The sequence below is a fragment of the Podarcis tiliguerta genome, assembly GCF_965153285.1.
Source record: "Podarcis tiliguerta genome assembly, chromosome: 5".
Classification (NCBI taxonomy): Eukaryota; Metazoa; Chordata; class Lepidosauria; order Squamata; family Lacertidae; genus Podarcis; species Podarcis tiliguerta.
In genome coordinates, this window is record NC_139538.1 from 91,216,488 (window position 1) to 91,241,561 (window position 25,074).

Sequence of the window (25,074 nt, forward strand, 5' to 3'; positions counted from 1 at the left end):
TTGGAAAAGCAGACACTTTGTATTGGATTTTAAATAACACATTGAAATTGTGTGCAATTGCAGTGGCTCACTGTCTATTTGTCCTAGTTTGATTTGGAAATTTGGTTTTCCTTTCGGTTAAGGCAGTCCATGATACAGTAGAGCCACTACGAGGCGTTGGGATGGCATAGTGAAAAACGCTGGATTTTTTTTGACATGTGAATTAATGTGGAAGAAAGGTGTACTCTCAAAAAGAAGTGGAAGTAATTCTCCATTGCACTGCAAAATTAGTCTAAAAGTAGCAGGAATAAACTTAGAAATTGTGCACATTTCCACTGCATTTCTTTAAAATCTTTATCCAGATGGTTCATTGTCAGCAGTGCTACAGGAACCAAGAGGATCAAAAATTAAGAAGACTAGCAGGCCAAAGGTCTGCTGAAATAAAATGACTAGCCCACAAACATGCATTTCTCATTCACACACACTCATGGGTGCCAAAAAGATTTTCTGGCCCCAGCACACTGTTTATGAATTTGACCTCCTGACACACAAAGAAAAGATCTGTAGAAAAGTTACATATGTTTTGTGGCATATGCATATTTGTGTCCAGGTGGGAATGGAGGGTGCAAAAATAAATCAGGTATGACACATGTAATAAAATGTCTGCAGACAATGTGAACCAGTGAAGATTTTTTGCATACAGTGGTGCCTCGCAAGACGAAAAGAATCCGTTCCGCGAGTCTCTTCGTCTAGCGGTTTTTTCGTCTTGCGAAGCAAGCCCATTAGCGGATTAGCGCTATTAGCGGTTTAGCGGCTATTAAAGGCTTAAGGGATTAGCGGATTAGCTGCTAAAAGGCTATTAGCAGCTTAGTGCCTTAGAAAAAGGGGGTGGGGAGCGGAAAAAAACCCCAGGAATCGCAAGACATTTTCGTCTTGCGAAGCAAGCCCATAGCAAATTCGTTTTGCGAAGCACCTCCAAAACGGAAAACCCTTTCGTCTAGCGGGTTTTCCGTCTTGCGAGGCATTCATCTTGCGGGGCACCACTGTAATTGAATTTACATACTAGAAAAGGCTTAACGTGTTGAATTTCTACCATATAGCTGTTAAAGGGACAAGAACCCAGTTTTCCCCCAATACCAACACTAAACCAAAGCATAGGCTACTGTCCTGTGTACCCACTTACCTGGGAGTAAGCCCTATTAAATACAAAGAAATGTATGAGTAGACATGTATACCATGGTACTAAAAGGTACAATGAATTTTAAACGAGTTGCTTTAGGTCCTGCACAGATTTGCTTAAGCCCCTTGGAAGGTTTTCACAATTTGCATTTAGCATCCACCCACATTTATTGTGGAATAGTGTTTGAAGAAAATAACTGATCTCAAATGAACCCACCACAAGAAAAATGCATCCTGGTTGCTGGGGGAAAGGGGAAATTTACAGAGAAGATTAGGTCTGGCAACAGGAAATGTCCATTAAAGGAAAAAGGAAAACACCAGCTCTTTAGGACCCCAGGGCTTCCAATGGTCTGGAATCCAAGAACTCAAATCTGTCACAGTTAGGACTTCATTCACTGGCTGGTGGGAGCAACCAGCTGGTTCATTTCACAGAAATCACTTGGAAAGTTACCTGCACATTTTGCTTCATAATGTTCTTCCTAGAAGAGCTCAAGACTTTAAAGGAATTCTTCCTATTATGTTTGACATCACGGTTGGAGTCACAGTACTGTACTCTTTGATTTCCAGCTATATACAGGATAATAAGGCTAGGTGCAAAATTGTTCCCACACCCACCTGTTGTGCCAGGGTCAAGCTTGTTTCAGCCAAGGAGAATTCACAATTAAGATGCAATACAAAAATCTGCTTTGGATAAACCAGGAAGTTTTCTTCTTGTGGCCATGTCAGAAGGGATGGAAAACACAATAGTCCAAGAACCTGGCTCATCCATGGTTTAAAGCATTATATCCTCACTAGGGTTGGCCTATGGAAGTGAGAGCTGGACCATAAAGAAGGCTGATCGCTGAAAAATTGATGCTTTTGAATTATGGTGCTGGAGGAGACTCTTGAGAGTCCCATGGACTGCAAGAAGATCAAACCTCTCCATTCTTAAGGAAATCAGCCCTGAGTGCTCACTGGAAGGACAGATCGTGAAGCTGAGGCTCCAATACTTTGGCCACCTCATGAGAAGAGAAGACTCCCTGGAAAAGACCTGATGTTGGGAAAGATGGAGGGCACAAGGAAAAGGGGACGACAGAGGACGAGATGGTTGGATAGTGTTCTCGAAGCTACCAGCCTGAGTTTGACCAAACTGCGGGAGGCAGTGGAAGACAGGAGTGCCTGGCGTGCTCTGCTCCATGGGGTCACGAAGAGTCGGACACAACTAAACGACTAAACGACAAGGGTTGGCCTACCCCGAAGTCATGAGTTTCCACACCCAGAGTTTGTTGACAAACCATGTGAGTTTATGTTAGCACATGAGTTTATGTTGTTGCAGAGAAACTGGAGAATCTCTGAAGCTGGAATGGCCAGGCATGCAGTTAATAGGTCTTTTTTCACAGCTGCTGAGTGCAGTCACTGATCCTGCCAGTCTCTCCCTCACCTTTGATGGCATTTGGTGAGCTTAGTATGCTGGGCTGCTACAGGGTGGTCTCTTGGTCTAATTGCACTCGCTAAGCTCTTGTGTTCATGGACACTTAAAAACATAGCAGGAGTAATTATCATCAAAGCAGCAAAAACTAAGATTATGAGCCAAAGCCAACAAATCTTTGATTTCCTCAAACTCAGCCTTTTAAGTAGGGCAAGTGTGTAAAATAAGCAGATTAGCTGCAAATGTTTCTGTACTGAGACACTTTGGCTTCTCTGCTAGATCTCTCCTACATTTGTCTGCTTCACTGCTTTTCTGTGGAATGAGGACAAATTTGTTGGTTCAGGAAAATAGGTATAAAATATAGAAAGAATTGCTGGATGCCAAGATCCAAGTTTGGGGCAAATACTCTTGGGTGAGAAAAACCCGGCAGAGGTTTTAAATCACAAAACATGCAGCAAATTTAAGTGTGGAAATGTAGGGTGTTAGACCTTTAAGGCATGGCCTTTTGAGATATGACCACCCTTTTTCCGCCAGCATAGGATAAGGCCACCAGTTTGGTATGTTAGCAGGTGCCATTTTTCAAACACTTCAGAAATCAGGTTCATATGCTCTTCCATACATCCGTCAGATGTATAACTTGGCTTAATCAGGTAGGTAGCCGTGTTGGTCTGACGCAGTCAAAATAAATATAAAAACTAAAAAAAAAATTGTGTGCACATGCACACAAAAGCTTAAACCCAGAACAAACTTAGTTGGTCTCTAAGGTGCTACTGGAATTTTTTTTTTAATTATTTATTTATTTTGGCTTAGCCAGAAAGTGGCAAAAGTTCCCAGATTATTGGTACATGCTACTTTTTCCTGGTTGGGTTTAATGTGGCATAGTATGCAAAAACCAACCGGGGGATTTTTTATTTCAAGCATGGAAATATACAGAAGAACAGAACTTCACTTGTATAAAGGTATAGAAGTAAGGCAGATTTTAAAGGTGCAGGCGCTGTACTCGGGTGGAGATTCTGTCTCCTGGGAGTGTTTTCAGGCTGTGTTCCGTCTGGTGAAGCGCTTGGCATATTCGGCCCGAATGAACGTGAGGACTGAATGTGGTGCTTTATATATTACTAGGGCACTTCTGCTCGTTTTCTATGGGGAGAGGGTCACCCCCACCAAGAACTGCGAGTCAGGCGCTCCGCGAAGGGGCGTGGGGCGTTTTCCGAGTCCACGCGCCGCCCGAAAGCCCGCCTTGGTCTTGACACGCGTCTAAACCGTTCCGACGGCCAGCCAGACCCAAGGGGCGAAGCAGCAGCAACAGCCGCTCCGAGAACCGCCTGGCGAGAAGGGCGCCCCTCCTGAGGGAAAACGCGCCGTTCGCCAAGCGGGGGGGGGGGCAGTTTTTTCCTGAGGAGAAAACTGCGGAGCGCCAAGCCGACGCCCCCGCCATCTTGTCGGGCCTAGCTGGCGGCCTCCGTCTTGTGGGTCTGCCCTGGCGGCCGCCTCGGCAACCTCCGGCCGCCAGAGCCGTAACTCCCCGGCTCTTCTTCTGCCTCCCGCCCTCCCTCCGTGCCGGCGAGCCCTTTATGTCTGCGCGCTGCCTGCGGTTGCGCCTGCGCCGCCGCCAGCGCCATCTTTCTCCCCCCCCATCTCCCCTCCCTTGGACAGAGCCAGAGAGGGAAGCCGGAGGAGGAGGAGGAGGGAGAGCGAGCGCGCGGCGGCGGCGTCTCGCCCGCGAAGCTTCCCGGCTCCTTCCGCGGAGGGAGAGGCGTCGGAGGAGCGAGAGAGGGGCGGCTGCTGCTGCTGCTGCCCGGGCTGCGTCAGCTTCCCCGCCTCCCCCCGCCTCGCCATCCTGGATGGGGAAGCGCCCGGCGCCCGACGGCCCCGCCGGGACTGCGCGCACGAGCCTCGCCGCCGTTCCGGAGCCGGCTGCTGCTGCTGCGTCGTCGGCGAACCCTGCTCCGTTTTGCCGGGAGGCTTGGCGAGGCCGGGAGCCCCGGGGGCTTTCTGATCTGGTCGGGGGCGGCGAAGGGGCCGGGGCCTGAGTGTCACGTTGCCCGGAGAGGCGGCTGGAGAACCCGGCAGGCAGCGCCTCTTGTGTGTCTGCCTGTCTCTCCCTTTCTGTCTGGGCTCCTCCGCCAGCTGCCAGGTGCGCCTGCTCCGCCTGCGCGCTCCCTTTCCCTCCTCGCTCTCCGTCCGGGGCTCCTTAAAATAGTGCTCGTTCAATGCACCAGCCTGACTCAGCGGCAGACACCAGCGTCGGGAAGATGGCGCACCCGGCGATGCTTCCTCGGAGGGGCAGCAGCAGCGGTGGCGGCGGCGGAGGAGGAGGAGGCGGCAGTAGCAGCAGCAGCAGCGTCGCGGTGCCGGCCTTGTGTCCGGCAGGCATCGGAGGCAGCAGCGGCGGCTTGGAAGATTACCCGCCGCCCTTGCTCGTTCAGCCGCCGCCGCCTCCCTCCTCCGCAGCGCCGTCGTCTTCTCCCGGGCTGCCTCCTCCGCAGAGCCTGACCCTCCTCTCGACGCCGCAGCCCCTGGGCCAGGCAGGGGCCCAGATGAAGAAGAAAAGCGGCTTCCAGATCACCAGCGTGACCCCCGCCCAGATCTCGGCCAGCCTCAGCTCCAACAACAGCATCGCCGAGGACACGGAGAGCTACGACGACCTGGACGAGTCGCACACCGAGGACTTGTCCTCTTCCGAGATCCTGGACGTCTCCTTGTCCAGGGCCACGGACTTGGGGGAACCGGAGCGGAGCTCCTCGGAAGAGACTCTGAACAACTTCCAGGAGGCCGAGAGCCCTGGCGCTGTCTCCCCTAACCAGCCTCGCCTTCTGCAGCAGCAGCAGCAGCAGCACCCCTCTTTGCCACATCCCTCTCAGCATCAGAGTGTGGCCATCAATGGCAGCATGCACCCTTCTCAGGGACATCATTATCACCACCACCACCATGGACATCACCATGCGCCACACTCCGGGATGGTCGGCCCAGCGGCTCCCGGAGGAGGACCGCCGTTTAGCCCTTCGTTTAGAAAACTGTCTACCGCTGCAAGCTCTGATAGCGTTGTGGCAGCTGCCGGGCCCGTTTCTGCTGCATCATCTGCTGGTATGCCTGTGGCCGCTCTTGTGTCTCATTTCCACGCTGCTGGTACACCTGGGGTCACTTCAGCCGGCGGAGCTACGACCAGCACTTTAAGCAGCGAGACTAGTGGTAGCTCTAGTGGGGTGAGCAGCATGCCTGGTCCCGTTAATGTGAATCTAAGTAACTTCACAAGTACTGGTAGCATAACTAGTGGCAGTGTTAATGTGGCGGTCTCGAGTGGGCTTGGCAATGGCACAAGTACTTCCTCTAGCGCTGGGAATTCCAGCGCAGGAGGAGTTGCTGCTGCAGCGGGAACGTATAGTCAACTGCAGCCTGCAGCCAGCACCTCGAGGTTTAGAGTTGTGAAACTGGATTCTAGTTCAGAACCTTTCAAGAAGGGTAGATGGACATGCACGGAGTTCTACGACAAAGAGAACCTTATGCCAGTTGCAGAAGGAGTAGCTGTAAATAAAGCGTTAGACACTCTCAAACAAAATTCACTTGACGTGACTTCTGAAAGGGAGAGCACCAGTGGGAGCTCAGTTAGTAGCAACGTAAGCACACTGAGTCACTATACTGAAAGTGTGGGAAGTGGGGAGATGGGAGCACCAGCGGTGGCACAACCGCCACCATTTCAAGCAGCAGGTTCTCAGCAGTTGGATTTTGGCAGCACCGGCCCTCAACCTGCTCCAGCACCCAGCATACCCCAGAGTGTTTCTCAGTCACAGCTTGCACAGCCACAGCTTCATCCTCAAGATGTAAATTATCCTCCTCAAAAGCAAGGGGTCCAGCCTCCTGCATCAGCTGTTCCTCCTCCAGTAAATATAGTAGGTGGCCACCAACAGCCTGCCATGGCACAGCAGCTGCCATACACCCAATCAACGCAGCCTGTGCCACCTGTTCCGGTTGTGCCACAACTGCACCAATTGCCATATGGGCAAGGACAGGCACAGCATCCACCACCACAGCAGCAGCAGCAGCAGCAGGTACCTCTGCAGATGGCCCCAGGGCATGTTAAACCAGTGACTCAGAATTCTGTCACAGGGCCTATGCCAGATTACGTACAACAGCAGCAGATGCTTCAGAATCCAGCTTCTATGCAGCCAGGACCTACAATGGTAGGAACGGCTTTGCCTGCGCCTGTTGCTCAGGCACCAAGTATGCAGCCTTCTGTACAAGCACACCTGGCAGTGGCATCCTCTCAGCCTGCTGCACATGCTCAGACAGCAATGCTGACCTCAGGAGCTGGTGCTCAAACAGTGAATGTTGGACAACAAGGAAGTGTACCTCCCATGGTGCAGCAGCCAGCAGTTGCAAATCCAATTGCTCCTTCGGTGGTGGCACAGGGCGCTCCTCCTCCATCTTCCCATGTGGTGCCCCCTGTTCCAGCAGGCGTCGTTCATCCTGGGTTGCAAGGTAGCACATCAAGCCTTCCTCAGCCCTTGGTTATTGTTCCACAGAGTACTTTGTTACCTGTGCAAGCAGCAGAATCCCTTGTTCCAGGAATGGCTGGTCAACAATTGCCTGCTGTTAGTCCTGTACCTTCTGCCAGTGCGGCTTCTGTCCCATGCCAGTCTGCTGCAAACGTGTTGCCCACACCTATGAGTTTGCCTCCTTCAAAGAACATAGCACAGTCATCATCAGGTGCGCAAAATGGGAACTTGGTCCAAAATGTGTCTACTAGCATCAATTTGCCCGCAGTCCAAAATGTGCCACAACAGGTACCGCTGAACTCTGCCCAGTTTTCTGCTCAGTCTCTTGTTCAGTCAATTACAACCCGAAGTGAAGATTCCAAACGCTCTACGGAACCCACATTGGTTGGCTTGCCCCAAACCACCAGTGGAGAAAGTGGCGCTGGAGCATCATCAGCCATGTCAGATGGAGGCAGCAGCATGGCCGCCTCTCTGTTCCCCCTGAAGGCACTTCCGCTGACAGTGCAACTTGTTGACGGTGAGGATGAGAGGTAAGATCATGCCAAGTAAAAATGTTGTGATAGCTTGTTGTAAACTGCACAGACCTTATTGACCCGTTCCCAACCAGATACGGGCTTTGTAAAGAGCTTTAGCAACTGATGTTAGCACAAACTGTGTTTGTTCATTCTGGTGCTTTTGTTAGTTACCTTGTGCTATGAATCCTTAGCAGTAGTGCCAAAAGGACGAACATGGGAAACTCGAGGCAGGGAGAGTAACTTCAAGCTAGGAAGACTCCCAGAATCGTAGTTTATTGTCATTGTCTCTTTGTAGGAGTTAGGGTCTCCTTATTTTCTCTTTACGCTACTTCATCTAGAAAGTGCATTGATTTCAAGAACACAAGGGAAATATAATCATTAGTGTAATCAGCAAGATTTGGATCCAAGCTAAGGCTACTGCAATCTCTTAACTTACATTTAGATAAGCCTGAATGCATTCAAAGAAGCTGTCGAAGCATTTACTTTCCAAACACTTTCACTTACAAGTTTTCTTATTTTTTTGACTCAGAATCGCTTCCGGTTTCTCCTGTGTATGGAATGAGATATTGCAGATGTTCATCACAGCCCAGACACTTCCAGTGATGGGGGGGGGGAGCAGGGGACAGAAGGGGTTGGGGGATGAATTGAGGGGAAAGTTACTTTCCTAATTTCCTAATATTTGGAGGTATTTTTTCCCATTATACTCCCTGCTTCTGTTTTTGTAACTTCAATATATATATTTTAAGGTGGTGCTCCTCTACAGAGAAACCAGTTGCTACATAAGGTTTGAAATGTTTTGAAAATGATGTTGTGCTTGACATACAAATGGTGTGGTGCTGGTGTCACTCTCTGTTGGAGCAATCTTGCTATTGCATTACATGTTTCATTAATCGTTTGACTTCAATGGATGATTCTAGACTTCTTCTTTACAGCCATCATGGTGCTAGTTAAAAACTACCAGTGATGAAAAGCTGTCAGTACAATCAGGTTCATGGTGTTGGCAAAGGGTTTTTCAGGTGGTAGGTCATGAGTCCCCAACCTTTCTGGGCCCAGGGGCACATTTGGAAGTCTCAGAAGCCGTCTTGAGCACCACATAGTAAAAGCTGGTGATGCTCCAAAACAGGCAAAGCACACAACCAAAGAAAAGGCAAAGCACCTCCTTCAGACAAACTGAAGCTGTGACAAAACGCGCAGTTTCAAAAATAAAACATCTAGTGCAAAAGACCAACCAGTTGCTGCACTGTCTCCCAAGTTCGCTAGACAATAGTGCGCTGGGAGGGTGGGTGCGTGGGATCTCTTTTGCTTTTCTAAAGCGTTTCAGAGGGGATCATGCAAGGCCTCCAGCTGCCCCGAAACCTCGTCCTCTCCTTTCCAGTGTTGAATGTATTGGGATCAGAGGAAGGTGTGGGGAAAGAGGGTGAAGGGACTGGAGGCCTGCGCTGTGCCCGGTGCGGCCCAGGGAGCATTGAGGGATGTGCCACGCCATGGAATCCAGGAATATGATGTCTCTTGTAAATTCAAATCTTCTGCCCTTTCAGTTGTCTTCTCAAAGTACTCAGTTGGAATCAAACAGGGCCGTAGGCTTTCAGTGCATCTCATCTCTCTGGTTCTGAGCTTGCTGTGTCAGAGATATAAAAATATGGCTGGGTTGATCCATTATTTGTTACAGTTTTATCTAGTCCTCTTTTAAGGAGTTCGGAGCAAACTTGTATGTACACATCCCCACCCCAGTGTTCGAAATTCCCTGGTCACTAGTCGCTTTCTGCTGCTCAGACTCGCCCCCTTGTCACCAATTTTAGAATACCTGTTGTGAGGTTTGTGACCGAAATCTCCTCTGCAGGCAGCATCCCTGACGGAAGTGCTGCCTTTCAGCCTGCGCCCCAGGAAGCTTTTTGATAACCTTTCCATTGTACGATTTGCAAAAGGAAGCAAACAAGCTGTGAAAAAGCTCTCTAATGGGCCAAGGAGATTGGCTGATTTCCACCCCTCCCCTTAGAACAGCTAACTTTGCAGGTAGAAACTCAAAACAGTCTTTCAGTGTTAGACGTGTTGTGGTTTGCAAGTTTTACTTGTGGGGCTTCTGATTTCCTGTGCTGGCTGGTTATTTAAGGGTTTCAAATGGTGATCTTGCTTCTCAAAAGTGAAATGGCTCTAGCAGTAAAGCTGCGCCCCTTTTCTTGCTTTGCCTTTCATTTCTTCTCATAATAATATTTTTTCTGGCTTGCCTGGAAGAATAATGGTTTGCCCCCTTTATTTAGATTCTGCTGCATCATTCCCCCCCCCCTCCCCTAGGAATACAGGTTGAGCATGGAGATGGGGAGAGAAGACTGGAAATTATGACAAAAAGAGGGTTTTTGCAGCAGGGGGTGCCCTCCCTGTGTACCTGCCCATTCTGAAGTTTGTATCTGATGGTGTATTTGGTATGGAGGGAGGAGTGTAAGTAGAATAACTATTCTTATGTCTTGAAATAGATAAGAAAACCATTCTGGTCTAGTTCTTGGTTCTGCTCTTGCCCATTTGTGACAGCGAGTGAGATTTACCGGAAGCGTATTTGCTTTTTGAACCCAAGTCTGCAGCGTGAGACAGAACATCTTTCTAGCCTTTCCTGGAGATGAGTTAGCAAAGTCTGCTGATGACACCAAGTTGTTCGGGGTAGTTTTTAACTAAAAGAGGCTGTGAGGTGCTCCAAAAGGATATCTCCAAAGTGGATGAATGAGCATTAAAATGATAAATTAGGCTCAGTGTTAAAGTAGCTCAGTGTTTGATTACCACCTATTTTCCTATCTTGGACTATAATTCCCTCCTTGCATCATTTATTCTCCTATCACCAGTTTGGGCACTGCTTTCTTGGGTGAAGATAAAGGCAAAGTAGGCATTGATCAGTTCCACTTTTCTGTCACTCAACAGCATTTCATCATCTTCTTAATGAAGAGGTCCTACTACTTGTTTGTTCTTCCTCTTGCTTTGAGCATAGCCCCTGTAGGGATATCGCGGAGTGGGGAGTGGGGTCCGGAGGGAGCACACTTCCCCACCAGCAGGCAGCCACGTCTGCCTGCACGCGTGACCTTGGGGGTGCAGGGAAACCACCCCCCAGACAAGCCACAGCTGTCTGTACATCGTTCCACCTATGTCTGACCTTTTGCGGTCTCAGCAGTCAGCGCTGTCCTGTCTGTAACCTTTTGTCCCTGAGACCTTTTGTCTCCTTCGTCATACACTGTGCAAGGGGAAAATGACGCTGTGGAAAACAGGTGCCAAAATAGCTTTGTACCACCCCATGATCTTGGGACGGAAGATGTGTAAAGGTCAGCCCAAAATGTATTTGCCCGGCTTGCATATTTGTCTCAATAAAAGGAGGCTCCACAGGAATGGCAGTAGCTCGCTCGCTTCAGACCACCTGTGCGCAGCTCACTTGATGATCAACACCTGTCTTGGGCCTTCACTTTCAAGCCCCCACCCCCACCCCTTTTTATTATTTTTAACATCTTTTGCAAGCCTGAGCTCATTTTTGAGATTTAGCCTTCCTGACATTCTCCCTGCAGATGTTGGCCACTCATTTACCCTCTTCTTTCGCGATTTGCCCCTTCCATTTCTTATACAAGCCCCCTTTAAATCTCAGCTCATCTGTAGTAAGCTCCTTATATGCAGCCACACTGGTTTCTTTTGATGTCTCCCACTTTTCTTTCTTGTTGGAATTGTTTGAAATTGTGCCTTCAGTATCTCACCTTTAAAAAAAACTCCCATCCATCTTGGACTCCCTTCTCTTTCTGCAAATAAAAATATCCTGAAGATCGCAGGCCACAGAGAGGTTAGGCTGGCCTCAACTAGAGCCAGGGCCTTCTCGGCCGCAGCTCCAATCTGGTGGAACGCTCTGTCACAAGAGACTAGGGCCCTGCGGGACCTGACATCTTTCCGCAGGGCCTGTAAAACAGAGCTGTTCCACCAGGCCTTTGGTCAGGGCGCAGCCTGACCCCCTCCTCTGGCAATCTGCACAGAATCTTGCTTAATGGTTGCCATCAATTTGATTTTGATTAATTTTTATAGTGAAAGGTTTTTAGAATGTTGGATTGTTTTGATTGTTGTTAGCCGCCCTGAGCCCAGCTTTGGCTGGGGAGGGCGGGGTATAAATAAAATTTATTATTATTATTATTATTATTATTTCTGACCATGGGGTTTCACCCAATGGTTTCTTACTTATTTTGAAACCAGCTTTCTTACTCTCCATAGTGTGCATTCCAGCTTTCCCTTTCCTCTGTATAATGAATCCCAAGAGGACATGGCCAAAATGTTTTGTGTTATATTACTGAGAGTTATGAATTTTCACATGTTTGTTGATTGTTGTTGTTGTATATTTCTAGCTTGGTTTTCCCCCTGGCGCTCAAGGTTGTGAACTTTGCCTTTACCGTTCTCCTTTTCTGCTCACAGTACCCCTGCGAGGTAGTTCAGCTCCCAAAGCTGTGAATGGAATATTTTTTGCTTGTTATTTAGTTGGCAACCTTTTCGCTTGTTTCTTCGATTTGGTATTTTGCTATAAACATCAAGGCTATGAAATGTTGCAGTGAGAGCAAGGAGGCTGCTTCTCCTGTTCGCCTTAAATTGGGGGTGTAAAGAGCTCCCCAAGGATCAGCCCTGGGACTTGTGCTTTTTAACTTGTTCACAAATGATCTAGAGTTAGGGGTGAGTAGCAGTGGCGTAGCGTGGGGGGTGCAGGGGGGGCCGGCCGCACCGGGCGCAACATCGGGGGGGGGGCGCTCGCACTCGCAGCTCTCTGCCCCTACCTGGCTCACTCACTCTCTCTCACTGCAGTGCTGGCTGTGCGAATCCGATCCGAGCCGCCGGGTCGCCGCCCACTGTGGAGGGGAGGGTGCCAGGCGTGCGGTGCGGTGCGGAGAGAGAGCAAGGGACTATCTGGGGGAGGGACAGTGCAGCAGGGGGGGGCGCAAATTACTTGCCTTGCCCCGGGTTAGGGGGGGCGCAAATTACTTGCCTTGCCCCGGATGCTGACAACCCACGCTACGCCACTGGTGAGTAGTGAAGTGGCCAGATTTGGTGGGTATGCTAAGTCGTTCAGGGTTAAAGAGCTCTGAAAGGACCTCCCCAAACTGAGTGAATGGGTGGTAAAATGGCAATGGCAATTTAATGTAAACAAGTGAAAAGTGATGCATGTTGGGGATAATGTCACATTATACGCTCATGGGGTCTGAACTGGCAGTGACTGACCAGAAGTGAGGCCTTGGGGTTGTAGTGGAGAGCTCAATGAAGCTGAATGAAGATGTTGACCCAGTGTGCAAAAGCTGTGAAAAAGGCAAATTTCATGCTCGGGATTGTTAGTAAAGGAATTGAAAATAAAATGCAAATACAGTGGTGCCTTGGTTTAGGAACAGCTTAGTTTATGAACAACTTGGATTAAGAACGCTGCAAACCTGGAAGTAGTGTTTTGCTTTGTGAACTTTGCCTTGGAAGCAGAACATGTTTCGCTTCCTGCTGAGTGGGTTCCGTTCGTAAATTGAGTCCCCCTCTGCTGTGGGAAAGCACGCCTTGGTTTAAGAATGCTTTGGTTTAAGAACGGACTTCTGGAACGGATGAAGTTCGTAAACCAAGGTACCCCTGTACCGTAATGCCATTTTACAAATCTATGGTGCCGTTGCCTTTGGAATACTGTATATAGTTCTCACCTCAAAAAGGAGTTGGAAAAGGTTCAGAAAACAACATCCTGAATGAACAAGGGGATTGAGCAGATGCTCTCTGAGGCAAGGTTGTGGCATTTGGGACTTTTTAGTCCAGGGAAAAGACACGTAAGAGGCGACATGATAGAAGTACTTAAATTATGCATGGCATGGAGAAGGTGGCTAGAAAAAATGTTGTTCTTCCTCTCTTGTAACTCTAGAACTCACTGACATTCAGTGAAGGTTCATGTTGGGATATCCAGGATAGATAAAGAGAAAGGATATCTTCACACCGTGCATAGTTAAGCTATGGAGGTAGTGTTGAACCACAACTTGGGTGTCTTTTAAAGAGCATTGGGCAAATCATGGAGGATAAGGCTAGTTATGTTCTTCCTCCATAGTTGGAGACAGTGTTGCTTCTGAAAACCAATCGCTGGTGGCGCAAGTGCTTTCGGTCCTCCATCTGCAAAACACTTGACTTGCCTGAACAGGGTTTACGCAAGGGTTATAACAAGTATGTGTCGCACTCTGGGCATTTTGAAGTGCTTTATCAACTAAGGAGGAGGAATTGCAGCAGTGAGACTCCTCTGTGCCAGGTACTGAAATAAGCTATTTGAATATGCAGCTATATTAAAACTAAAAAAATGGTCTGTGGAGTGAAGTGAAGCAGACAGACAAAGGAACCTCATTAAACCACCTATGGAATTTGCTGCCACAAATTTTAGTTTTGTTTTTTTTTTTACAGCTACTTATACCCTGCCTTTCTGGAAACCATTCCAGTGCATTTTACCATTTAAAAAATCAATAACATATAACAATTTATTTAAATGAAATATAGGAATTCCCAGAGACCAGTTGGTGGTAGATGACCCTGCTGAAAAGGGGACAATCCTAGCTAGCTAGAGCAGGCAGTGTGCTGCTCCTTGCCTTCCTGCTTTTCTCTCCTGGCATCAAGATGTGTCTGCAATTAGTTAGGGTGGCTTGAAAGGGATTTTAAAAAGTCCATTAAGTGTAGCTCTATCAACAGCTATCAGTTATACAGGTATCTCTCATCTTACGTGGGAGTTATGTTCCTGATCATCGCACATATAAACAAAATCATGTAAAGCCAGAATGCCCCCTGGAAATGTGTAAAAAGAACCAGAAAACCATTAAAAGCCATTTTAAAAAATCTCTGCGCTTAATGGTGAGAGACAAATGCGGCTCTAAATCTTCTGCTTAGTCTTCTTTCTTCTTTCCCTTGCTGGATGCTGCTGCAGATGATATAAGGAGGGTGTGGGGTTGACTGGTAGCCAGAAAAATTCTTGGCTGTGGTTCGGATCCAGAGGTGGGTTTCCTCGGCACATCTGGTGCTGCTGGTTTCTTTGTGAGGAACATTATGATTGACAGCTGCTGCTGTTGTCTCTTGAACTCATCAAACATTTCCTTGTACATTCTCAAGAGTGTCTGTAATCCCATGGATGATTGTGAAGCTGCGTTCCATGGAGGGGTCAAACTCTGCAATCAAATCATTTGCATGCTTTATGACTCCATCTCTTCCACTTCTTCCTGGATGAGGTCAGCAAAGCCATCACCACCCATGTGCCTGGCCATCTGCATAATGTCCTCTACCTCTTTGGGCAATTCTTGGAAATCCCTTGAAATTGGGCATACATTACTCCCACAAGTTCTGCCGATGTGCATCCACTGTTTTAGCCTTGATTGCATCCACTGCTTGTTTGATGTAGGTGATGTGATGTGCAATGTTAAAAGAATTGCAGTATGCGGTGAGGTCAAGATCCAGATCAGCATCCATCACTGTGATCATCCAGGAGAAGGTGAGCTTCGTGTAAGCAGCCTTGAAGCAGCAAATCACACCTTGATCCAGTGGGTGGGTGAGCGAGGTCGTATTGAAGGGGAGGAAGACAATCTCTACCTCGCTGTGTGCAAAGTGGAGTCCATTGGGATGCCCAGGAGCAATGACCACAAGCAGCGTCGCTTTAAGCTGCAGGTGTTTCTCCTCCAGGTAACGTCTCACCTCTGGAATGAAGCCCATAAATGATGAAGTCGCCCAGGCTTTTTTGTTGGAATGCCAAAACACAGGAGCACATTCTTGTTCTTGCCTTTTAGGCCATGGGGTTTTTGAGGGCTGTACCTCAAGCCTGGCTATATTAAGCGTACAGCCGCATTGCCACAGAGTGGCACAGTCACTCGGCCCTTTGCAGCTTTGAAGCCAGGAGCTTGCTTTTCAGCTTTGGCAATATATGTCCGCTCTGGACTTCCAGAAAAGTCTCGTCTGTGTTGAAGACTTGCTTTGGAAGATATGCCATGACATCCAGCAGCCACTTTAGTTGTGCAAGGTGGATTTTTTGCAGCCTCCTTGTCTTCAGATGCAGCCTCCCCTATCGTTCAGACATTCTTCAGGTTGAAGCAGAGCTTAAGGCTGTTAAGCCAACCTGGGCTGGCTTTAAATCCCTTGGCAGGCTGGTCCCCATCTGTGGTGGAAGGTTTGAAGTGGTCATCAAAGCTCAGAGCCTTTTGATGCAAGGTGTTGCCATCCACAGGAGCATGTTTCTGGTTCATGTATTTCAGCCACAAGTTCAGTGACTTCTCCATTGTCACCAAAGCCTTGCCGTTCACCTTTGCAGTCAGTAGTGCACTTGCTGCCACAGCCCCACCAATCTCCTCTTCACGCACCTTGATGGCACAGATCCTGGGCCTGTTCCAGCCAAATTTGTGTGCCACAGTACACACATACTTGTCTTTTTTTAAAAATGCTTTTTATTAATTTTTAACATAAATATACAATTTTGATCCAAATTTTCACAAATTCCATACTTTTGGACTTCCTTCAACTTCTCTGACAATCATCCATATTTAACTCTTGCTTACGCATTTCTTCTGTTCCCTATTGCCATAAGTCCCCCCTCCAATCATCCATTTTCATTTAACAATATAGCTCAGTTTTTACAGTGCTTCTTTAAACCCCACTAGCGTTGTTTGTACTTCACATGTACTTTTCAGATATTCCACAAATTTCCCCCAGTCCTTGATGAACTTTTAGTCTCGAAGATATCTAACTTTCCCTGTTAACTTGTCCAGTTCTGCATAGTCTGTTAATTTCATCCTCCATTCCTCTTTCGTCTGTATTTCCTCTTGTTTCCACTTCTGGGCCAGTAGAATTCTTGCTGCTGTAACCGCGTATTGAAAAAGTTTATAATCCTTGTTTCCTTTCCTGTAATGCCTAAAAGTAGGGCTTCTGGTTTCTTAACAAATGTATACTTCAACATTTTTTTCATCTCATTATATATCATCTCCCAGAAGCTCTTCACTTTCTTACACTCCCACCACATATGATAAAACGTTCCTTCTTTTTCTTTACATTTCCAACATTTATTACAGGTTTTATACATTTTTGCTAATTTTACCGGTGTAATATACCATCTATAAAACATTTTCATGATATTTTCTTTTAACGCCGTAGTACACACATACTTGTCATCTCTCAAGCGGTCCAGCACAGCCGACTTCTCTTCCAGCGTGGGAGCCACCATCCCTTTCTGAGCAGCTGATTATGACAATGATGATGCTTTACGTTTTAGGGCCATTCTGCAGTCTGAAGCTCTGCCAAGCACCTACTCAGCACTCCAGGGCTGCTGCCCCTTTTCCCCTTCTCTCCCTTTCCTCCCACGTGACCATTTTCTTATTTCCTCTCCTGTGTGCACCATTTTTGCATTGTTCTTAAATTTTTAGAATTATTTTGGGGTGGTGTGTTTACAGTGTAAAATGCAAGTCACCTGTAATGTATAAAAAGTACCCCTAGGCCAGGCATGTCCAAAGTCCATTTGGGGGGGCCTAATCCGGCCCACTGGTTGGTTCAGTCTGCCCCTGTGACAGTTTATTTCCTGGGGTAAAATCCCCCCCAAAAGCTTCAACAAAAAGCACAACTTCAAGAACTTTGGGGTAAAATAGTAAAAAAAGCTCAACAACTTCGTCCGGCCCTCGTGCATGTTCACTTCATCAAATCTGGCCCTCTTTGAAAAAAGTTTGGGCACCCCTGCTCTACGTTAAGAAGTGCTGTTCTTCAGCATATAAGCTGACAGCCGGGTGTGGGGGAAAGACAGGCTGTAGCCTTCAGAAAACCCGCCTGTCTGCTTCCCAGAGCCACCTGGCTGGCCACGCTGCGAAAAGGGATGCTGCACTGCGTTAGGGCTGCTTTTCTGTTTTTGTGAAATGACGGCTACCAATGCCAAGTATTGATAAAACAAGAGCCATTGTGATTTTGATGTCGTCAGTGTTATAGTCTGGTTTCTGGGATTTCTTTACAGCCCAAGGGCCACTTTTTATCGTTATTAACCTTCCAGGGATTGCAGTGCAGTGGTGGATATATCCAAAGTGGACAGAACAACAGATGTGACTTAAATCTTTACAGAGGAGACTACATACATTCCGGTTATGGAAATATCAAGGGTTTATATCTGCCCAGGATAGGCATCCTTTCAAGATGACTGCAAAGCATTTGAGTGGAGCAGTTTGAAGAAGCAGGGCCTATTCACACCAGTAATTTAAATCATGCTACACTCCAGATGACTGTCTACAATGAAGATATACCAGGTTTACTGGAAGATCTTTCCTGAGTGGTGTGAATCTCAATGGACTTAAGTTTCTGCAATCTTGCTTAGAGCAGGGTCTGAAGCCTAACACAAGCAGCAGCTATTTCATCAATTTTGGCCAACTGCGACTGCAGCCTTCTGTCTGCTCATCTGCTGCTGAAAAGGTCCCTGTTTGAAGCAAGGTTGCAGCCCACACCGGTTGTTCCCAACTTCCGTACATGGGACCTGCATAAAATCCAGATTGCTGTTCAAAAACCACTGATTGAGTCACTGCGCAAAACATCCTTAAGGCTCATATCTCCCGAAGTCCATTTTATAGTGTCTGTAACAACAGCCAGGCTGGTTTCTGATTTCAGTGCTTTCCGTGGCATAATAATAATAATAATAATAATAATAATAATAATTTATTATTTATACCGCGCCCATCTGGCTGGGTTTCCCCAGCCACTCTGGGCGGCTTCCAACTGAATATTAAAAACAATACAGCATTAAACATTAAAAACTTACCTAAAGAGGGCTGCCTTCAGTTGTCTTTTAAAAGTAAAATAGTTGTTTATTGCCTTGACATATGCTGGGAGGGTGTTCCACAGGGTAGGCGCCACTACCGAGAAGGCCCTCTGCCTGGTTCCCTGTAACCTTACTTCTCGCAATGAGGGAACCGCCAGAAGGCCCTCAGCGCTGGATCTCAGTGTCCGGGCAGAACGATGGGGGTGGAGATGCTCCTTCAGGTATACAGGACCGAGGCCGTTTAGGGCTTTAAAGGTCAGCACCAACACTTTGAATTTGCTCGGAAACGCATTTTTTACTCGGACTTAGTGGTCATAAGGACTGGTCCTTCCATGTTAATTGTCACATATAATTGCAGTCAGATTCCTGCCCTGGTTGGGATTAGCTATTGTCCAGCCCAACAGTCAAACTCCCACTTCATGAGATTGTACGGTTGGCACTGACCTGAAATGTAGATCTGTGCGAGTTGTGAGTTGGCCTGTTGGGGACATATTCTGTTAACCAACTGCGACAAAGTATTAAGTGTTGACTACGATCCCTACATCATTTGTGCAATTTTAAGTCCCACCTCAAGGCAAATTTTTAATGCTACAGTTTCACTTTGGGAAGGAGAGTTTTGTTTTCTTCTCGCTATTGTTTCTTTATTCATAATTGTCTGAGTTTTAGTGCCTGATTTCTGCTTGATGAGTGTATAGACAGAGGAATGCTGGGGTCACTGCCTCCTTCCCATGGTCTCTTCCCTGCCTTCACTCTACCATTGGGTCTTTTTTCCCTGAAATTTTTTTTGCCGTATTTTTCGCTCTATAAGACGCACCAGACCACAAGACACACCTAGTTTTTGGAGGAGGAAAACAAGAAAAAAAATATTCTGAATCTCAGAAGCCAGAACAGCAAGAGGGATCTCTGTGCAGTGAAAGCAGCAATCCCTCTTGCTGTTCTGGCTTCTGGGATAGCTGCGCAGCCTGCATTCGCTCCATAAGACGCGCACACATTTCCCCTTACTTTTTAGGAGGGAAAAAGTGAGTCTTGTAGAGCAAAAAATACGGTAATTAGTTTTCACAATATTATAAACAAACGGACAAACACATAAGACAAACATAAATCATAGCCTTATTGAAAATTACAGTTATTAGCTTTGTTAAGTGACTTCCTCGCTTCCCTTTGGTTGAATTTCATTGCATGTCCTTTTAACGGTTTTCCAAATCCCAATTCTTATAAAATTTAACTTAGACATTAACATCCTTAAATCTTCATAATCTATGGAATTAAACATATTAATTCATCACTTAACATAAATAAAATCCTAAGCCAATTAAGTATCTGCAAGCTGTTTTCAGTTAATTTGACTTAACAAATTTAGCTAGATAATCATTAAATTTATTCCACTCTTCCTGATACTCCTCCTCCTTCTGGTCGCGGACTCTTCCAGTTAGGTTGGCTAGCTCCGAAAAATCCATCATCTTCATCTGCCATTCTTCTATCGTTGGTAATTCTTGGGTTTTCCACTTTTTAGCTAACAAAATACGGGCAGCAGTGGTGGCATACAAAAATAATTTAACATCTTTCTTTCTACCATTGGGTCTTGAGGCCCAGCAGGCTCACACACACTACACAGATCTGCATTTCAGGAAGGTGTTAACCATACTTTTCTTGCTATTGTTCCCCAAATTTCTGTTGACATTTTGGTGATCATAATGCTAGAATCTTTACTGTTTCTGCTTCGCCATTTGGAAAATATTCCTTAAAATTAACCACAAAATGGGAATTGGGTTATTATCAGTTTATTTAAAGTAAACTAAAGGAATCTGGGGGGGGGGGGTCTGCTGGCAAAGTAGTAACAATTACATTGTAAATATCAACAGCCTTGAAATGGTCGCATATAACAAAATGTGTGGACTATGTAAGCAAACTGGATCTCTTTATTCGTAGAAAGGCATCAATAATAGATTTGTAGCTCGAACATCCTGTTTGTGTTCACGAGAAAGGAGTTACTGCTACATGTTAAAGTTTACAAGCAGCAAGTATGACTTTCTTTAAAATAAAAACAGATCAGTCTTAAACTTGTAAATTTTACTGCTGGTGAAGTTTTGGGAGATTTGAGCGGCCTGTGATCCAACAATAGCTAAGCTCTGAATGGGGGAAGCTTCTTCCTGCAATAGAGATAAATGACTTCATTTAGTTATGCTTTAGAGAGATGTCATAGTATACATGAGATCTTCATTCATGCAGAGGTTTCTGTCTTGAACTTTGAGCTCCTTTAAAAAAATATTCCAGCACATTAGCTAAATTAACAGTTGACAGAAATTGAAAAATACTGATCTGCCCAGTATGTCATCAGTAGTAGAACACTACGGGCTGTACCCAGTTGTGGTTTTGCACGATTTTTTTTTACCCATTTAAACATACATTAACTTCTTCTGTTTCAAATTCCAACAAAAGTTTATATGTGTTCACAGTAACATGTTCATAATCAGTACACAGTTGAATTTCAAAGTCCGTCTTTACATCCTCTGTACCAAAAGTCTTGTTATCCAATTTAAACCTCTCTGCTGATTGCATATAAGAAAACCACTTCAGATTATAACCTTCCACTATTTGTTATTCCCTTGTTTTAATTTTATATTCTCCTTGATGCAGTTCTAATAATTCTTGGTATTTTGTCCATTTCTCTTTGCTTCTCATCTCTTTTCTGTAGAAGACTTCTCGTGATGAAATCCATAAAGGTGTATTTTGGTACAACCCAAGTTTATATTTACGGACACGGGTGGCGCTGTGGGTTAAACCACAGAGCCTAGGACTTTCCGATCAGAAGGTTGGCGGTTCGAATCCTCGTGACAGGGTGAGCTCCCGTTGCTCGGTCCCTGCTCCAGCCAACCTAGCAATTCGAAAGCACATCAAAGTGCAAGTAGATAAATAGGTAAGCTCCAGCGGGAAGGTAAACGGCGTTTCCGTGCGCTGCTCTGGTTCGCCAGAAGCGGCTTAGTCATGCTGGCCACATGACCCGGAAGCTGTACGCCGGCTCCCTCGGCCAATAAAGTGAGATGAGCGCCGCAACCCCAGAGTCGGTCACAACTGGACCTAATCATTTACCTTTAAGTTTATATTTATTCTGGATTCTTAATATGGCACTTCTAATAAAGTAACTTTTAAAGTCCACGTTAAATTTAACTTTGTCAAACTACAAATATCCAAGCCATCCAAACCTTAGGTCATGTCATTCTATTTCCAGGAGCCTCTTACTTCTCAAGTAAGGGGTGCCCAAACTTTTTTTTCAAAGAGGGCCCGATCTGATGAAGTGAACATGTGTGAGGGCCAACTTTTTTTTTTTAAAGGATTTAAGTTGTTGAGCTTTTGGGGGGGGGCTTTTACCCCAGGAAATAAACTGCCACAGGGACCGGATTAAACCGACTGGCAGGCCAGATTAGGCCCCAAAGCGGACTTTCAACATGCCGAATCCACACTAAACAGCAGGCTGCAAAATAGAATACAGTTTCCCTCACACAAGACCCCCCCATCCAGATTTGTTGCTGTTTAGTCGTGTCCAACTCTTCGTGACCCCATGGACCAGAGCACGCCAGGCACTCCTGTCTTCCACTGCCTCCCGCAGTTTGGTCAAACTCATGTTTGTAGCTTCGAGAACACGTCCAACCATCTCATCCTCTGTCGTCCCCTTCTCCTTGTGCCCTCCATTTTTCCCAACATCAGGGTCTTTTCCAGGGAGTCTTCTCTTCTCATGAGGTGGCCAAAGTATTGGAGCCTCAGCTTCATGATAGCAAAGCGGCAGGCAAGTTTTAGCTTTTTAAGCAGTTTCTGTGGGCTAAGCCAGCCTTGCTCTTCCTGCCTTTTAGATAAATAGGTAGAGTCAGAGCTGTGATTGATGGGCGAGGTGTATGGACACCAGGAATCCCTGGAGTCCTAAAAAGCTGCAGTTTCCCCCTCCTTTGCATTTCATTTCTGGCCAGTGGCTTCTGTCTCTTTGTAATCTTGATTTCAGATCAGATACTCTCATTTTCTGCAGATTTCACTGCACAGTAAGTGTAGAGGGTTGTTAAAGAATCCTCCACTCCGTGAAAAAAATATAGCATTTGTGAAAAAAATAAATCTGTAAGCATTTTGCATTCTGCTATTTTGGGAGGGCAGGCAGAGAACAAACCCTGTCCCTGTCACTTTGGTTAAAGAAAGCAAAATTTGGTGCCTTTTCATGCATTTTGTACCACTTCCTATATACTTACAACAGCCGTGACAGGTAGGTTACCTGAGAGTTGTTGAGTGGACCATGAGAGGAAATGAGAAAAAAAGAATGATGACTTAGGTCAGCTTAAAATGTGGAACAGCATATGTTCATTGTGTGTGTGTGTGTGTGTGTGTGTGTGTGAAGTTGGCAAACTGGTTTTTGTTTTGCTTGCTGTCAAACATTAGGAGTTGAATGTAGCAAATCAAAGTTTGGAGGGGGAAATGACTGCTTTCCTGGTTTAGTGTGTGTCCGTCCCCCCCCCCCCCCCCGGTGTTATATTATAAATTATGCAGTTACGGATTTTAATATGCATCAAGTTGCCCCAATGTTTTGTAGCTGTTGTTTTCACAATGTGGAGCAGGGGGGTGGAAAGAAATAATCACTGTGCGCTTCACAACTGGAGGGTTATTGATATCCAGTCTCTTAGTTTGTTGTCTTTTCTCCTATGGAAATGCAGCAGTGGTATGGGGGGGGCACTGGCTAAGTTGATTTTATTGTATTTTATAAGTTGTATTTTATTAAATTTCTATACTGCCTTTCATCCAGGGATCACAGGGCTGCAACACAGGAAATTTAGGAAAGTAAATTATGTAATCCCAGCTCCACCTTTAGTGATGACATGATGGCCTGTGCATCTCAGGAGTTGTCCAGGGAGCTTCAGTTGCACAGCAATTAGGAGTAATTATTTTCAGTAGCAGCCTTCTCTATTGCCTACTACTCTCCCCGACCTGGCCACAGTGATCCATGCGACGGTCATCTCCAGGCTTGACTACTGTAATTCGCTCTACGCAGGGCTGCCCTTGAAGCTGTCCCAGAAACTCCAGTGGGTGCAGAATGCTGCAGCGAGGCTCCTCACAGGGTCCCTGCCATGGGAGCATATTCACCCAGTGCTTTTCCAGCTGCACTGGCTCCCGGTGGAGTACAGGGTCAGATTTAAGGTGCTGCTTTTGACCTTTAAAGCCCTTCACGGCCTAGGACCCTCGTACCTACGGGACCGCCTCTCCTGGTATGCGCCACGGAGAGCCTCAAGGTCCATAAAGAACAACACCCTAGTGGTCCCAGGCCCTAAGGAAGTCAGATTGGCTTCAACCAGAGCCAGGGCCTTTTCAACTCTGGCTCCGGCCTGGTGGAACGCTCTGCCTCATGAGACCAGGGCCCTGCAGGATCTGATTTCTTTCCGCAGGGCCTGTAAGACACAGTTGTTCCGCCTGGCCTTTAGCTTGGAGGCAATTTGATTCCCTCCCTCCCTCTCTTTCTTTTTTCTTTTCCTTCTCCTCCTGCGATGAGGCTACATTTTAATATTTTAATGTTCCATTATTTTAATGTTGTATTTTACTTTTGTTTTTAAGTTGTAATCATTCATCTTGTTTTTATTATTGCTTGTAAGCCGCTCTGAGCCCAGCCTTGGCTGGGGAGGGTGGGGTATAAATAAAAAATTATTATTATTATTATTAAAAGCTGGAATTGGGACCAGTCTTTGTCATAGTGTTGGAAGTGATGCATGTAGAAAATTGGGAAGTGCATGTATTTAAGAATCTCCAGATCTTGGTCTTGGTGTAAAAGCCACTTGCCACACCTTCTGGAGTTTGCCTCTTAAACATATATGCTCCAGAAGATTTAGTTTCTTGTGAAACAACAACAAAACCATACATCTATTAAAAAAACCATACTCAAGAACCAATTAATCTTCAACATGCCTTGCTTCTTCCCACCTGTGTTCTGTGTTGGTGGTAAAAGGAAGCATACTTGGTTTCAGTGATATATGTTTAGTCAAAATCTCCTTTCTTGCAACTTGAAACCATTAGTTTGAGTCCTACCCTCCTGAGCAGGAAAAATTAAGCCTGTTCCATCTTCCTTGTGATAGCCCTTTGGATATTGGAAGAAGGCTATCGTATCTCCTCTCAGGCTCCTCTTTTCCAGGCTAAACATAAACCCAACTCCTTCAATTATTCCTCATAAGGCTTGGTTTCCAGACCGTTGATATTCTTGGTTGCCCTCTTCAGCACACATTCCAGCATCTCAATATACTCCTTAAATTGTGGTGCCCAGAACTGGAGACAGATATCCAGGTGTGGTCTGACTAAGGCAGAATTGAGTGGTACTATTACTTCCCTTGATCTGGACACTATACTTCCATTGATGCAGCCTAGAATAGCATTAGCTTTTTTGCTTCTGCATCACGCTGTTGGCTCATGTTAAGATTGTGGTACACTAAGACCCCTAGATGCTTTTCACATGTATAAAGTGAAGTGTCTCCCATCTTAAATTTGTGCATCTGGTTCTTCCTGCCTAAGTGCAGAACCTTACATTTGTCCCTATTAAAATTCATTTTTTGGCTTAGGCCCAGTTCTCCAATCCGTTAAGGATTCCATTTTGAATCCTGATTCTGTTTTCTGCAGAATCAGCTCCTCCTCTTGCAGAGGTGGCACACAAAAACGGGTCTCGGGTGATCTCAGGGTCCAGTTCAGTTCACTATACTGCATAGAATTGCAGTTACCGTATTT

The 25,074-nt window shown here is 46.2% G+C and overlaps 1 protein-coding gene across 1 annotated transcript in view; it reads left to right on the forward strand.

Moving 5' to 3' along the window:
* Positions 1 to 3,966: 3,966 nt before the first annotated feature.
* Positions 3,967 to 25,074, forward strand: part of TSC22D1 (TSC22 domain family member 1) — a 68,706-nt gene continuing 47,598 nt past the window's right edge. Inside the window, exon 1 of the mRNA XM_083440723.1 lies at positions 3,967 to 7,589. Coding sequence (XP_083296849.1) covers positions 4,777 to 7,589 — 2,813 coding nt within the window. The 5' untranslated portion in view covers positions 3,967 to 4,776. The remainder of the gene's footprint in view (positions 7,590 to 25,074) is intronic.